We start from the raw sequence: 15834 nt of genomic DNA, 5'->3' as shown, positions 1-15834 counted from the left end.
TCCCATGTGTGCGACACAAGTAGCATTACTGTACATTTGTTAACAAACCACAAGACAGCGCTAAATTGTGAATTGGCCCTAAAATGCTCAATGACGTGTTTTTTATTGGGTACAATGGAAACGCATAAAAAAAAACAATGCAAAGGTGTCAGTCTAGCTTAAATGAGAACCCCTGCCAAACAGTGGAATTCAGATATTGTTTTTCTAGTAAATTAGCTAAGTTCCTCAATACATTTAGCCTTGTCATAGCTTTGGCCTCCTGCACTGTCCTCAAGTGGGACAGTAGAATTCTACTGCCAGGTTGCCTGTGGACTAACGTTCATATTCTCAAATGGGCAGTTGCCCCCAAAATGTGAGTACATCTCATTCAAGTCTGTGGGATGTTAGTGCGCAGGCGCGGACAGCTCAGCACAGCACTAGAATTGTATCTACCAGGCTACATACACAGCAGGAGACTGCAGCCTTCAGAGGAGGTGAATACAGACCTGGTGACACAGCTAACTCTGTAGAGGTGGTTAGGGTGGGTGTCTGGGTTAATTTTGTGAAAATGCTCAACTTGGACTTTAAATACACATTTGAAGTACAGTACACAGTGAATATGTACATTTACCTGATAAAGAATTAGTAATTCTGTTTGGACAGTCTTGTATTTTGTTCATTTCTCTCACATTAAGGTTTTGCTTGTTTTTGCTGGTTCAGCTTTGCAGCTTTCTCTGATACATTTCTGCCACCAGCTTGCTTGTTGGAGAATGTATCAGCATGATCTTTGTTCTATAAACAGGTAAGTGACACAGAAAGCTGTAATGCTGAACCAGGAAACTCAATCATCTTTCTGCTTATTCAGTGTGGAAAAAGATTGAATCTCAAAATCATTTGGCAAAAAAAAGCATTCTTGCAGTTTGACTGCATTTAAGTTATAAAAGAAACATGTACAGAGAGAAGTATGATAGTCACCATTGATAACTTCCTGTTGAAAATACTATCTTCCTGGCAATCACTAGCTTTCGGGCCCATTCACACTAGAACAGTGGGGGAAACCCACGTTCCATGCTCGTTTCCTAGACCACATTCAAAGCACACTCCATGCGATCTGCAACAGGTGTCTATGCAATGCTAACGACACCCTAAACACAGATCTACTAATGCAGTGTGTTTGCCTGCATCAGATCACATGGTACAGAAATACAATTCGATCCAGTTGCAGTGCATTTTTATAGGTAGTGCATACACTCATTTTGGTGCAGTGCAAATTCAGCCCTTTCAAATGAATGGGGTGGGAGCGCACTGCATTCAAAACGCACAGGAACTTGAGCATGTTCTTGTATGGTTCCTGTGTGATTCCTGGTGTGGACTGGCCCTTAATATTTTGTGAGACATTGATCTAAAATGTTCATACTGAGCAGTGAGAGTGAAGTATAGAGACTGTTCAATCAGCATTTTAGCATTTTCAAAGGAAGAGATCTACAATGTCAGCCTACGTGCCACTCTTGGGTTTCCTTCAAGGGTATAAATGAATGAAATCTCTTTCAATCATCTTCATGTGTGGTTTTGGTAAGGGGTTTTTCTCTATAACAAATTGAGCTTTGTTAGAATATTTTTCTTCTAATAGGAAATAAGTGTTTAACATATTTGATTGTGTTTTCTTTGTGTGTATTCTAGCTATCTGTCAGAAGAGGAGGTCTTAACTAAAGAAAATCCTTTTGTACAGCTTGTGAGTGGAGTTGTGTGGTTGTTGCGGAATGGTGAGGTATATGTTGAGCAAAGCAAGAGTGTGGAATGCGACGAAACTCAAACTACAGGTTCGTTTAATTAACCTCCTGTGTTCCCCTTTCAAGTGGCAGTTTCAGGATGATTTTCAAATAATGCAAGAAATATTCCCCCCCCCCCCCCCACACACAAAATGTCCATTTTAAAATGTTGTGTGATTTGGGCCCATGGGAACCATTACACACAACAGAGAGTTTGCGCCTGACATAGCAAGAAAGTTGGCTTTAAAGCTACAATGTTAACAGCAAGGTAAATTGATTGGAAGAAAAGATTACTACAGATGAGGAAAAGACCTATTTTCCTAAATTACATTTTAAATTTTTTTGCAGAAGTGGCTTGTATATGCCCAAAGATAAAGCAGAACTCCAGGTTTCACTGAGCCAGCTTAGTCCCAACAAACTATTTATTTCACTAGTTTATGCAATAGCTGTGAACACTGTATAAACTGTATGTAGCATCAGCTATATACAGTATACATCACTGTGTTCTGGCAGCGGGATGGGAACTTTCTGTCCCGCTGCTGGAATAAAATAGAGTTGGGCTGAGCTTTGCTCTGCCATTCGCACAGAGCTTTGTATTCTTTGAATATAAAGCTTCCTTTGGGGAGGGCAGTTTATATCACAATCTCCACCTCAGTCAATCAGAGGAAGCTTTGTATTCATTTATAGAATTGAAAGCTTCCTGTGAATGGCTGAGCAGTGCTCAGCCAGAATCAATTTTGTTCTGGTAGTGGGACAGGAAATTCCTGATCTGTTGCCTGAACATAGCGCTGTTTACTGTGTGTACCAGAAGCTACATACAGTTTATAAGACACTCACAGGTGCTGTATCTGTTAGTAAAGTAAGTAGTGCGCTTGGTCCAAACAAACTATTTAAAGTTTACTAAAACTTGGAGATCAGCTTTAAAGTAATGGTAAAGGGATTTTTTTTTTTATGTGAAAGTGAAACTAAACAGCCAGGAAAATGCCAGATATTGGGTTCCCATCAGCTGTATGCCATAAAGGTAGGACACACTTAGCAAAGTGATCCCCTGCAGTGCTGTGAAATCTCCATTCTCCTCCATGGCCAGTGCATGCACTCCTTGTCCAAGACTGTATACTTAGAAAAAAAAATGCTGACAGGCATGGAGAGTCTATTCTGTTATAAAAAGCCTAATTGTAAGTAGTTCAAGCCTACTTTTAAGATGTGAAGGTAGCAAAGCGTTTTTTTTTTTTTTTTGCAGTTCCACTTTTTCATTAATTTCAATAAATTTTAATCCCCCTTTGTTCACTAGGTAATTTTGATGCTTTTATTAATAAGATATCAGCTAGAACAGCAGTGGGACATGATACAAAGGGGCGTCTTATTCTGTTTCATGCAGACGGACAGACTGATGGGAGAGGGTAAGTCTCTTTTTAACTACACATTTGCTTGTAGGAATATTATACTTGGTACCTGTTGATAGGTATATTTTAAATTGGGGAAAAATCTGTTTGAAATATATGAGATGATCATATATGTGGAAATCCCACATTCCTACAGTCACAATTTGGCCTCCCATTAACAAAACTATGTTTTGCAGCAGGGGAATCTGCACTTAGTTTTCTCTCGTCTCCTGCAAATTTCCATAAATACCTGCCAGTAAACTATACCTAATGCAGCTTCCTGTGATGGTGTGGCAACAGTACTGCACTGCTCCTGAATTTAGAACAGAATTGTCACTCTTACTCTCAAAATGTTGCAGAGGGTGTGGCAATCATCATTGTCACTGCTGATTCATAAGCCTGTAGCTTGTCAGTTGGCTCTTGGCCACAACCAGTCCTGACTGCTGCTGCCTGGATTGACAGATCTGCCTCTGTTCCAGAAAAGGAAGTACAGTTTGGGGTGCATAGGTGAGCAAGGAGGGGATGTACAGAGGTAAGGAAGGTGGGTAAAAAGATGAGCAGAGAAGGTATGTAGAGTTAAGGTGGTGGTGGGGGGGGGGGTTGGATGGAGTGGAGAAGATGGGGGAGGTCTGGGTTGCAAAAGTTAGCAGGGAATATTTTAGTATGCAAAGGTGTACTAACGGGGTGGAAGATTTACGTCAAGTGTAGAGCAGCCCATTAATTTCAATGGTCTGCTTTATGCGCTAAAAATGAAAAAAGTTCCTGACCCTTTTTTAAAATCACACAGTGCCACAGCACTGTGAATTTTGGTGCATGTGACAAGAACATGCACGTCAGCAGATGCGTGAGGGTGTCATTAACAATTAATTGCACTGCTGTGTATCTTCTAAAGGGCAACACATTTCTGTGTCAGGAAAGCAATTTTTTTTTATATTGGTAGTTGGTAAAAAAATAAATAAATAAATAATCCTAACTTACATTTGTGGTCAGTGTTGAATCCCCCCTTTCAATGGTGGTCCATGTAGAAGGCCACCCCATTGGTGGTCAATGTAAATTTCACCTAACATTTGTGAATGGAGAAAAATGTATTGGTCGTTGGTGTAAAATCCCTCAATAATATTGGTTGTCAGTGTAAATTCTTCATTACATTGGTGGTCAATACAAATTCCCTATTAGATTGGTGGTGTAAATGTCCCTTTACATTGGTGGTAAGTGCAGAGTTGCCCTTACGCTGGTGGTCAGTGTAAATCCCCCCTTACATTGGTCAACAGTGTAGGAATGTCACCTCCCATTCCCATCCAGCACTGCCAATGATCACACCCTCCCCCCAGCACTGCCACTGATCCCAGAGGTCCCAAGTCCGCAGAAGTTTTCTGTCTATTGATGGGTCCCTTCACCTTCTCAGTCCATGGTGTGCAGGCAGTGGGGAGATGATGTACTTTAACCTTCAGCAACCAATCAGTAAAATGTAATTAAGTGCTGTAACCTCTAGCAATCAATCCGTGAGCTGTAATGATGTGCCGTAACATCTAGCAATCAATAAGTTGTAATGATGCACAGTAACCAATAACAGTGAATAGTAGTGATCTGCTGTAATCTCTAGTAACCAATCAGTGAGCAATAATGATGTGCAGTAACCTCTAGCAGCCAATCATTGAGCAGTAATGATGTGTAGTAACCTCTAGCAACCAATCGGTGACCAGTAATGATATGCAGTAACTTCTAGCAACCAATGGGTGAGTGATAATGTGCAGTAACCTCTAGCAACCCATCAGTGACTAGTAATGATGTGCAGTAACCTCTAGCAACAAATCAGTGAGCATTATTGATGTGCAGTAACCTCTAGCAACCAATCAGTGAGCATTATTGATGTGCAATAACCTCTAGCAACTAATCGGTGAGCCGTAAAGTGTGCTGTAACCTCCAGCAGCCAGTCAGAGAGTAGTAATGATATGCTGTAACCTCCGGCAACCAATCACAATTGCTGCCTGATCTCCTGCAGTAAACTAATTTTGAGTCTAGCTACTATTTATTTTATGTCTTCAAGCAGGTGGGGGGGGGGTCTGTTTGCCCAGGGTCCAATCAATATTATAGACGGCCCTGATTGGCAACAGTGCTGCCGGCCTCTTCAATTCTTCTCCTAACTGATACATCTGTTAAACAAGTGTTTATGTTAACGTTTGTTAATGAATATGTAAACTTTCATCGCTTCCCACTCTTTTAGCAAGGCTCACAATAAGTAAGCACTCCATGGTAAAATCAGCCAAAATATAATTGAATAAATACCTTTTTAATAGTTTATTTCCCGCGGTCACATGACTTGTCTCCTATTCAGCCAAAGCTATAGGCAGTGCTAAGTTCCAGTGGGCCATATAAGCTTTATAGTGTGATAATAATGAAGCTACCTGGATGAGCTGCTGTCAATCAATTGCTCTGTGCTTTCTCCAAGATGTCATCATAGTAAACTGGAAATGGACAGCTTTGATTTATTTAGCGATCCAAAGCACAGCAATGAATATTGATACCACTGGCAGCCAGGAACAGCGACTTACTGGCATACATAAGCAGGGCTTGACCAGATTGTATGAGTATGGTTTAATAAGTATTGCATATAGTTTAACATCACCATTCCAAAATAACCAGGATATACATAACTAAAAAAACTATAAAGGAGCATGTGACTACTGCCTACTCTGTAGATGTAAACATTTTTGTTGGAGAAAGAAAAACGACTCGTATTTTCTTTTGAATCTTCAGCCTAAATTTGTGGGAGGTGGCCAATTTCCTAAAGGATCAAGGAGTTTACAATGCCATAAACCTTGATGGAGGAGGATCAGCCACTCTGGTACTTAACGGGACCCTGGCCAGCTATCCTTCTGATCACTGGTATGTTTTATTTTTCTCTAATCAAAATAAGGGATGTATTGATGGATATGAAAAGCACTATGCAGGAATAATACATGAAATGCGAGGGCATTGCCAGGGTTGGGCTGAAGATTTAACACAAGAGTTGGTCTTCTGTGTCATAACAATACTATAAATCACACACACATAAAGCTCAAATATTAAATATGAAATAAAATTAAAATAAATTATACAGTGGAAAGAAAGTCTACGTGCCCCTGTAAAGATGCCAGGTTTTTAAAATGTAAAAAATGTTTAATGTGACCCTTTACTCTATGCAATTCAGTTAGTGATAGTAAACTGTTTTCTTACTAAAGCTTACCTATAGCTAAAATGAATATTTCCTAAACGTGCACCGTTTTAGGAGATATTATAGTGAGCGGCAGCCGGTGACGTCACCGGCTCATGCGCTCTAAAGGAAAGGCATGCCCTTCCTTCAGAGCTCTGTGCCGCTCCCCCATGACTCCCGTCTGCATGCGCAGGAGTGACTTCGTCGCGGCTTGGCCATTTAAGTGGCTGCAGCCCGGGAAGCTGGAAGGAAGATTGGGTGAAGATGAAAGTCTCTGCAGCGGTAACAACACACTGCTGGAGGGCTTAGTTTCAAGCTATGCCTTTGATAATGTGCTAGTATTCAATGCATACTGGCACATTATGCCTTTACCTTGCAGGGGGAAATCCTTTTTTCTTTTTCTTTCTACTGATTTAAAAAATAATGGAAATTGTTGTTTAGTGGTGAAGAAAGATTAAAAATAAAATTAAATGGCAGTGGCTGTAACATAGTGGTTAACTTGCCAGACCAGGAAGTGCATGGTCGTAGGATCGAGACAGAGCTTTGTTTGTTTTTGAACAGCACAGTGGCTAAATGGTTAGCACTTCAGCCTGGCAGTACTAGGGTCGTTGGTTCAAATCCCAACCACGGCACCACCTGCCTGGAGTTTGTATGTTGCCTGCGTGGGTTTCCTCCAGGTACTCTGGTTTCCTCCCACACTCCAAAGACATGCTGGTAGGTGAATTGAATCCTGTCTAAATTGGCCCTAGTATGTGTATGTATGAATGTGAGTTAAGGACCTTAGATTGTACGCCCCTTGAGGGTTAGGGACTGATGTGAATGTACAATAGATATGTAAAGCGCTGCGTAAATTGACGGCGCTATACAAGTACCTGAAATAAATAAAATAAAATAATGTGGTGTACTCACCCTCTTAATTTTTTTTTTTTTTTTAATTTAAATATTTATTAATATTTCACATTATTACAAAATTTCCATAAGAACAGACACAATACATATAAATATCAATACATTTCTACTCTGTCCCTTCTATTTACCTCTTTTATTTCCCTTCCCTCCCAACCCACCATTTCCCCCCTTCCCCCCCCCTCCCTCCCCTCTGCAAGATCTCCAGTCTCTCTAGGCCCAGTAACTTCGAATAACTTCCTAGTTTAGAGTTTTCTATATTTCTCTTTCAATCCCGATTTTTCCCATCGTGAATAGTATATTTTCATCCTGTCTTCCTGCATATGATAAGATTTTTCCATTCTGCTAATCTGGTTTACCCTATTGATCCAATCCTCCTCCGTTGGTACCTCTGTCTTCCGCCAAAACTTGGGGATCAACCCTTTTGCTGCACTTAAGTAGTACCATACACCTGATTCTTTATATTTATGTACTGTTGTCTCAACACTATGTAGGAGACACATGGTTGGGTCTAATCCTATGTCATTTCCAGTTATTATTTCTATTAATTTGACTATTGTCTTCCAGAAAACCTGAATTTTTGGACATTGCCACCATATGTGAAACACCGTGCCCTCTTCCCCACATCCTCTCCAACACATTTTTGAATTCTCCCCCCTCATCCTGTGCTCAGTGCTTGGTGTAATATGCCATCGTGTCAAACATTTATAGTTAATCTCAACGTCTCTCATACTAACACTCTCGTGAACTAATCTAAATATCTTATTCTGTTGATCTTCATCTATCCCCACCCCCATATCTCTTTCCCAATTTGTTATGAAAATTGACTTTGTGTCTGTGTCTAGTTCTGTAAGTATTCTATACATTTTTGTAACACCGTGTTTCCCATCTCTACGTGTTTCTAATAGCCTTTCAAACATATTCCACTCCTTTTTTAATCTCAAGGGTTTTGGGAGAGTTCCTATAAAACATTTTAATTGATGATATTTCCACTCATCTATTTTAGTAAACATATCTCCTCCCATCTCTTTTAATTCTTTAAATGTTCTCAGTTCCCCCTCTACCAATATGTCTCTCAATTGGATATCTTCCTTTTTGTATTTCAATGGTTTTTATTAATTTTAAACAGTATAAAACAGAGGCAACAAAACACGCCCACGCAGGGGCTATCAATTGCACCGATAGAAAATGTATAATAGAGCAGACAACGCTCTAATTCCAATAAGGCAAAACGTATGCCCACGTAGGGGCTATCAATGGCACATAGGTTACAATAACATCAGTGAAACTCAGATTATCGCAACTAAAGACAGCTGTCCACTGTCACATCAAAACAAACAGAAAAGGAAAGAAGAAAAGCAGAGAAGAAAGAAAGAGAAAAAACAAAAACACACACCAGAGAGCAAGGGTCCATGAGCGCCAATACAAAACTCCATCACCTCCCTACACTGGCCGGGGGGAGCGTGGGAAAGGCATATTGCAACCACGGTTCCCATATTTTCAAAAATTTATGTTGAGAGTCATTGCATATACTCGACATCTGTTCATTGAGCATCATAGTAGTCATACGATCCCGCACCCCCTGAAAAAGTACAAACGGACTCTTCCAGGCCTGGGCAATTGTCCTAGTGGCCGATAAAAACAAATAGGAAGCCAATCGCTGCTGACGAGCCAAGAGGCCCGGTATGGGGCAATGAAGCAAAGCATACCGAGCATCCCGGCGTATGGAGAGATGAAACAAAGTGAAAAGGAGGCCAAACACACGAGACCAAAAACGAACCAACCTCGGGCATGACCACCAGATATGCAGTACATTGCCACGATGGCCACAACCCCGAAAACATCGATCACTACAGGCAGGGTTAGCCTGGGCCAAACGAGCCGGCACCCAATACCAACGAAACAATACCTTATAGGCTGCTTCCAGCGTGGTCGTATTAAACGAACATTTAGCTATGAGTGACCAGGCTTTATTCCAGTCCTCCGGATCCATAGCCACTCCCAGGTCGCGTTCCCACTGAACTACATATGAAAGAGAAGTGTGCGACGAGCATCTGTTCAAAGCTGCGTAAAGAAGGGAGATAAGGCCCGGGGCGCCCGGACGCTGCTGGCAAAGCCGTTCAAAGGCAGATGTCTGATATGGGAAAGCAGAAGTGGCCCTCAGCGAGAGTAGCCAGTGCCGCAATTGAAGGTACCGAAAAAATTCCGCTGGGGGAACATCCCGAGACTCCCGGAGGACATTCCAGGTGGGAAAGGACCGAAAAATCAAAAAGTGTCGCACCTGTGAGAAACCATGAGCCACCCACCAAGAAAATGCCCTCGGGTGATCTAGACCCGGCGGGAAAAGAGGGTTATTAACGATTGGAAGCAAGGGCAAGAAAGGTGACATCAGGCCACTGGAGTAACGTACCGAGTCCCAGACTCGTAGGCCATGGAGCAACATCGGACTCAGCGCCGTAGGGCAGGGGGAAGCCATAGAAGTGTCGATAGTGCGATAGGGGCACAATTAGGCAGTTCCAGCAGGACCCAGAGAGGAACATCGGAGGAAGCGTGCAACATAGACAGCGGGGCAATTTGGCTCGCCTGATAATACTTAGTTACATTGGGTACCCCAAGACCACCTTGGAGTCTATGAGCAAAGAGCGTATTTCTAGAAACTCTGGGATGCTTATTGGCCCAGATAAAACGCATAAACTTCGCCTGAAGCAACCGAAGAAAATGAGGGGGAACTTGCACTGGGAGGGTGCGAAAATAATATAACAATTTCGGCAAGATGGTCATTTTCACTGAATGAACCCGTCCTATCCAAGACAGGTGCGGAAATTGCCAGGAATGCATAAGAGAAGATAAGGAGCTAAGCAAAGGATAATAATTTGCAGCAAAAAGGGAGTCATAGGTGGGGGTCAAGCGAATGCCCAAGTATTCAAGAGAAGAGGAAGCCCACCGGTAAGGGAAGTGGGATTGTAGGCGCGAAACCAAATCTGAAGCCAAAGTAATATTGAGAGCAACGGTTTTATCCAAATTAATACGTAGACCCGAGATCAAGGAAAAGCGCTCAAGAACCCGTTGCAAATTAGGAAGCGTCGTCAGAGGATTAGTAAGGGTCAAGAGGGCATCGTCCGCAAAGAGGCTCAGCTTAAACTCCTGTCCCGCGTATGGAACCCCCGATACATTGCAGTCGGTCCGGAGCGCTAAAGCCAGTGGCTCAAGCGCCAGGACAAAGAGCGCCGGGGACAGCGGGCAGCCCTGCCTCGTCCCTCGCCCAACAGGAAAGGGATCCGAGAAATACCCAGCGTATTTAACGGAAGCCGAAGGAAAGGAATACAAGGCTTGAATCCAAGAGAGAATAGAATCCCCGAAACCCCAGAGAGACAGCACAAACCGCAGATATTCCCAGGATAGAGAATCAAAAGCTTTATATATGTCCAAGGACAGTAAGAATCCTGGGATTTTCCGTTGTTGCAGAAAATGTATAAGATGGACCACCTTACGGACATTATCACCCGCCTGCCTCCCGGGGACGAACCCTACTTGGTCCCTGTGGACCAGGCTACACAAATATTTATTGATGCGAAAACTAAGGATCTTGCCCAATATTTTCAAGTCTTCATTAAGAAGAGAGATGGGCCGGAAGGCTTGCGGTTCCTGGACATCAGCGGTCGTCTTAGGAATCATAGAGATATGTGCCCTAAGTGCGTCCGGAGAGGGCAAGGAGCCCTGTCATAACTCATTAAAGTAGGCAGCTAAAAAGGGCGCCAATAGGGCTGAGAATTTTTTATAATAGAGACCGGAGAAGCCGTCTGGACCTGGGGCCGCGGTGGACCGTAAAGATTTGATTGCTTGTAGCACTTCCGGTACGGTGACACCTGCGTTGAGGGCCACCTGTGCTGCCTCGGTTAATCCAGGAAGATGGAGGTCCTGAAAGAATGCCTCTGCCTGGGCCACAGGGAAGGGATCTGGGGCAGCATAGAGGCGCGAAAGGAAGTCCGAGAATCGGGAAACAATCTGCTGGGGATTAGAAGTACAGCCACCCGTGGAAAGTCGAAGCCGAATCGGTTTATGGGGTTTCCCCACAGAATTGAGTTTCCTGGCTAGCATGGGACCGGGCTTATTAGCACAGGAATAGAATTTATGTTTGGTTCAACGCAAGGCTCGTTCTGCCTCCGAAGAGGCAAGGAGGTCCAATTCTGTCGCCAGAGCGTCCCGAGCGCGTTTATGGGCCACGGATGGAGATGACTTCCAACGCGCATCCGCAGAGGCCAGGAGAGAATGAAGCTCCGAGAGTCGACGTTCCCGCTCCCGCTTCCGGACTGCAGCCAGCTGTATAACATGACCCCGCACCGTGGCCTTATGCGCTTCCCATAGGGGCACTGCTGAAGAGACCGATCCCGAGTTTTCCATAAAGTATGTCCGTAAGAAGAATTCTATTTCTTGGCAGGTAGCCTGAGTGGTCAGTAAAGAGTCATTGATGCGCCAATGAAAAGGGCGTCGTTCTGACCCGGAAAGGGCAAGGAGGAGTACCAAAGGATCATGGTCTGACCAGGGTGAGGAGGGAATAGTTATCCGCTGGACCGAGGGGAGTTGCTGGACCTGCATGAATATATGATCAATTCTACAAAAACTGTCATGAGGGTTAGAATAGAACGTAAAGTCGCGTTCAGTTGGATGAAGTTCCCTCCAGACGTCCGCTAGCCCCGCCGTCCGCAAAAGAGAGCGCATACGTTCCTCCAGCACCAAGTCATGAGAGGGGGTCGCTCCTTGTGCGTAGCGCCTATCCAGTGTGGAATCTAAGGTAACATTCGAATCCCCCATAACAAGAAGAAGACCCTTAGAGTGTCGAGAAATAATGGTGCAAAGATGCGAAAAGAATTTATGCTGGAAACGGTTAGGCGCGTAGTAAGAGACAAAGGTAACCTCCTGGTCCCAGAGGGTGCCTTGCAAAAGCAAATACCTGCCCGTGGGGTCCGCTATATTCCGAGCACAGACAAAGGGGAGATTGCGTTTAAAAGCTATCAGAACACCCCGACGCTTCTCAGGAGCCGAGGCCGTGTAAAAGATGGGATAGTGAGGTGAAAGATAACGCGGAGCGGAGGACTGAGAAAACCTGGTCTCCTGTAGACATACCACATCTATTTGTTGCGACTTGAGGTGATGAAAAACTTTAGTCCGTTTCTGAGGCGAATTGAAGCCCTGAACATTTTGTGAATGTATTTTCAAAAGGGGTGAGGCCATGGCGGTATCAACGCAACACGCTCAGCAGCAAAAAGCCCAAAGCAACCAGCAATTTCCACTCCCAATGGCGATCGGATCATGGCGTCCCGGAACCCTGCAGAAAACAAAAACAAAAAAAAACAGAGAAAAAGAGAAGAAGAAAGAAAGAAAGAAAGAAAGAAAAAAGGAAAAAGACACAAAAAGTATACACAACAGTGCAATCGTGTCACACCAATGGTGACGTGCATCCTACACATGAAGGATACAGTTAGGGGTAACTCTACCACCGGACACATGGCTGCAAATGGAAACATCAAAACAGAAGCCCTCAGGGGGCAAAAAGGCAATGTACATAATAGAATATAGTAAATCTTAATAAACTAAAAGTCCCAGGAGCAGGAACCTCCGCGACGACCTTCCCATAGAAACCCAGAGAACCACAGGGGCCAACCCTTCTCCACCCAACCAGGCCCACCGGGTCAACCTCCCACCCCGGAGCCCAAGGGAGCCATCACCCAATGCCACAAACGTAGACCCAAGCACCATCACATGGACCCAAAACAGGCTGCGGCAGCAAAAAGTCCCGATTCCTAAGTCCAGGAAGAGACCCCCCCCCAACCCGGGATGAAACCCAAAAGGGCAAGCCGGAGCAGTCTCAACCTAGAATGTCGACAAACCGGGGAGGCCCTAAGGGCCAAACTCACAATCTCGTCAGGGTAGTCCCTCGGTGAGGCGATATGTGGGAGTTCCAAGGCGCATCTTCAGCCTGGAGAAGAACAGGAAGGACTTGATCGCGAAGGGGTCTGAGGGAGAGCCCCCCTCCTGTTGGACGACCGCTCCCAGATGCGGCCCAGAGGGGGCGGCCTTGCCGAGGATCCAGAGGAATGAGCCGGGCTCCGATCAGCAGCTTCCGGCGAGAGAAGATGTAGAGATTCCAGGAGAGAATGGGCCTCCTCTGGCGTAGCCACAGAATGACTGCGGCCCTGGTAGGTGAAGGTGAGGCGGAACGGAAAGCCCCAGGCATATTTAATTCTGTGTTTCACCAGGACCGAGGTGAAGGGCTTCAACTGGCGTCGCTTCTGGAGAGTGGTCTGAGAGAGGTCCGCGAAAAGCTGGTAGCGGTGCCCCTGGAAGCTAAGATCAGGGTTATTTCTGGCCGCCAAGAGGATAGTTTCCTTAGTGCGGTAATAAGTAAACTTGATGACAATGTCCCTCGGGGGCCCATCCGGTCGTCTGGGGCCCAAAGAACGATGTATGCGGTCAAATTCGAGCCGGTCAATGGGAATAGTGGGTGTCAGCTCCTGAAACAGAGCAGTAGCAGTGGAGGTAAGATCCGTGACCGTTTCCGGAATACCCCTTAACCGCAAATTGCCACGGCGGGAACGGTTTTCGAAATCCTCAAGCCGCAGTAGTGCGTACGCCAATTCCTTCTTAAGGTCGCACAGGTCCTGTTCGTGATTTTCAATGACTGTGGCCGCAGCGTCCATTTTATCTTCGAGATCATTCGTCCGATTGCCCAAATCCCGAATTTCCCGCGAAAGACGGTCGGCCAGCTTGGAGGTAGCGGAGGACAATTCTGTTTGCAGCATACTTTTAAAGCGGCGCAGGAGCTCGGCATCCCGCAGGGATGGAATGTGCAACCGCTGGGATGGCTCGGGATCCAGGTCCTCCCCACTGCCAGGATCCATCTCACCTGCAGGTAGTGATGGCAGGGGACCCAAATTTGCAGCCAGGGCTTCAGCTGTTGTCCGGGGCGAAAACCGCGAATCCGCGGCCGGGGTCCTGGAAGCCTCCGGCGGCCTGCCTAAAATCGAGGCCGCGGCTTCACCCGCGATCTCCGGCGGGTAGGCCGCAACCTCCCGAACGGTCCGCCGGACGCTGGAGGTGCGGGGGGCCGGGGTTTTTTTCCCCATCAGGGTGCTGGAAGGACAGGGGGCCAGGGAGGAAGCGGAGGGACCCCCCCTGAGGGTCAGAAATCGGCCGATGTGTCCGGCGGCCGAGACAGTAAATTAATAGGCAGCCATCCTGGCTGCTGCTCACGAGCGCCCCCAGGATATCTTCCTTTTTAAACCATCTCCCTGATATCTCATCTTTTCCTGGGGGGAAAAACTCTGTGTTTGCAAGAGGCATTAATATAGAGTTGAATTCCCATTTCATGTGTTTATGTAAATTATCCCATATCCTTAAGACAATTAAGGTGTAAGTGCTTGTGCCCTCTTTAATTCTTCTATAATGTGCTGGAACCCATATCATCCTACTCAAATTAATTCCACTCAGATCATTTTCCATTTTTACCCAACTTTTCCCCTTATGATTAAAAGTCCAGTCATAAATTCTTGCTAACATTACTGCTTTGTAATATCTCTTGACATCAGGTAGTCCCATCCCCCCTTTCTCTTTAGTCCTACTTAGTGTTTCATATGATACTCTTGGTTTTTTATTCCTCCATATATATCTTGTTAACATTTTTCTCATTATCTTAAAAAACGCCTCTGGGAGTTTGATCGGGATCATTTGAAATCTATAGAGTATTTTAGGTATAATTACCATTTTAATTGGGTTCATACGTCCTAACCATGATGGATTTCCTCCTTCTAATCTTTTTAGTTCGTCCTTAATCTCATTTATCAGAGAAATATAATTTAATCTATACAGTTGTTTATATGAGGTAGCAAGTTTTATTCCTAGGTATTTTATATCTTTTTCTCTCCAAATAAAGGGGAATTCTTTTTGTAGCTTTTCTTTTTCGCTCTTTGGTATATTAATGTTCAAAATCTCAGTTTTTGTTGGGTTAATTTTTAGATTAGATAGTTCACCATATTCCTTCAGGATCTTCATTATATTTGGTAGTGTTATTCGGGGGTTGCCTACAGAAAACAGTAGGTCGTCCGCAAAGGCCGCTACTTTATGTTCTATATTTTCTATCTGGATTCCCTTTACCGCTCCACTATTCCTTATTATTGATAGCAGGGGTTCCAATGTCAATACATACAGCAAGGGGGACAATGGGCATCCTTGCCTTGTTCCATTGGACATCCCAATGGATTCTGACCTTTCCCCATTTACCGTGATGATTGCGGTGGGCTCCTTATATAGTTTACCTATCCATTCACGCATTCTCTCTCCAATCCCCAACACTTCCAAGTTGTCCATCATAAAGCCCCAGTCCACTCTATCAAACGCCTTTTCGGCATCAATTGACAAGAGCACTACCGGGGCTTTCCCTTTTCTACTTTTCTGGATAAGCATCAGAGTTCTCAAGCCATTATCTCTACCCTCTCTCCCCTGAACAAAGCCCACCTGGTCTCCATGAATCCATTCGGGCATTAGATCTTTCAGCCTGTTTGCTAGGACCTTTGCGTACAACTTAGTATCAGTGTTTAATAATGAAATT

General features: G+C 44.5%; 1 protein-coding gene and 1 long non-coding RNA gene across 3 annotated transcripts in view; one reads left to right on the top strand and one right to left on the bottom strand.

Moving 5' to 3' along the window:
• Positions 1 to 15834, top strand: part of NAGPA (N-acetylglucosamine-1-phosphodiester alpha-N-acetylglucosaminidase) — a 51200-nt gene that overhangs the window by 12902 nt on the left and 22464 nt on the right. For both annotated transcript variants that reach the window (XM_089683738.1, XM_089683739.1), the window contains exons 3-5: positions 1660 to 1799; positions 3040 to 3148; positions 5888 to 6016. In XM_089683738.1, the coding sequence (XP_089539864.1) occupies positions 1660 to 1799; positions 3040 to 3148; positions 5888 to 6016 (378 nt within the window). The remainder of the gene's footprint in view (positions 1 to 1659; positions 1800 to 3039; positions 3149 to 5887; positions 6017 to 15834) is intronic.
• Positions 1 to 15834, bottom strand: part of LOC149457382 (uncharacterized) — a 38334-nt gene that overhangs the window by 3965 nt on the left and 18535 nt on the right. The window lies entirely within an intron of this gene.

Source organism: Staurois parvus, unplaced genomic scaffold (assembly GCF_062004578.1).
Source record: "Staurois parvus isolate SC_StPar_1 unplaced genomic scaffold, SC_StPar_1.0 ptg000321l, whole genome shotgun sequence".
Lineage (NCBI taxonomy): Eukaryota > Metazoa > Chordata > Amphibia > Anura > Ranidae > Staurois > Staurois parvus.
This window is presented reverse-complemented; position numbering and strand designations above follow the sequence as displayed.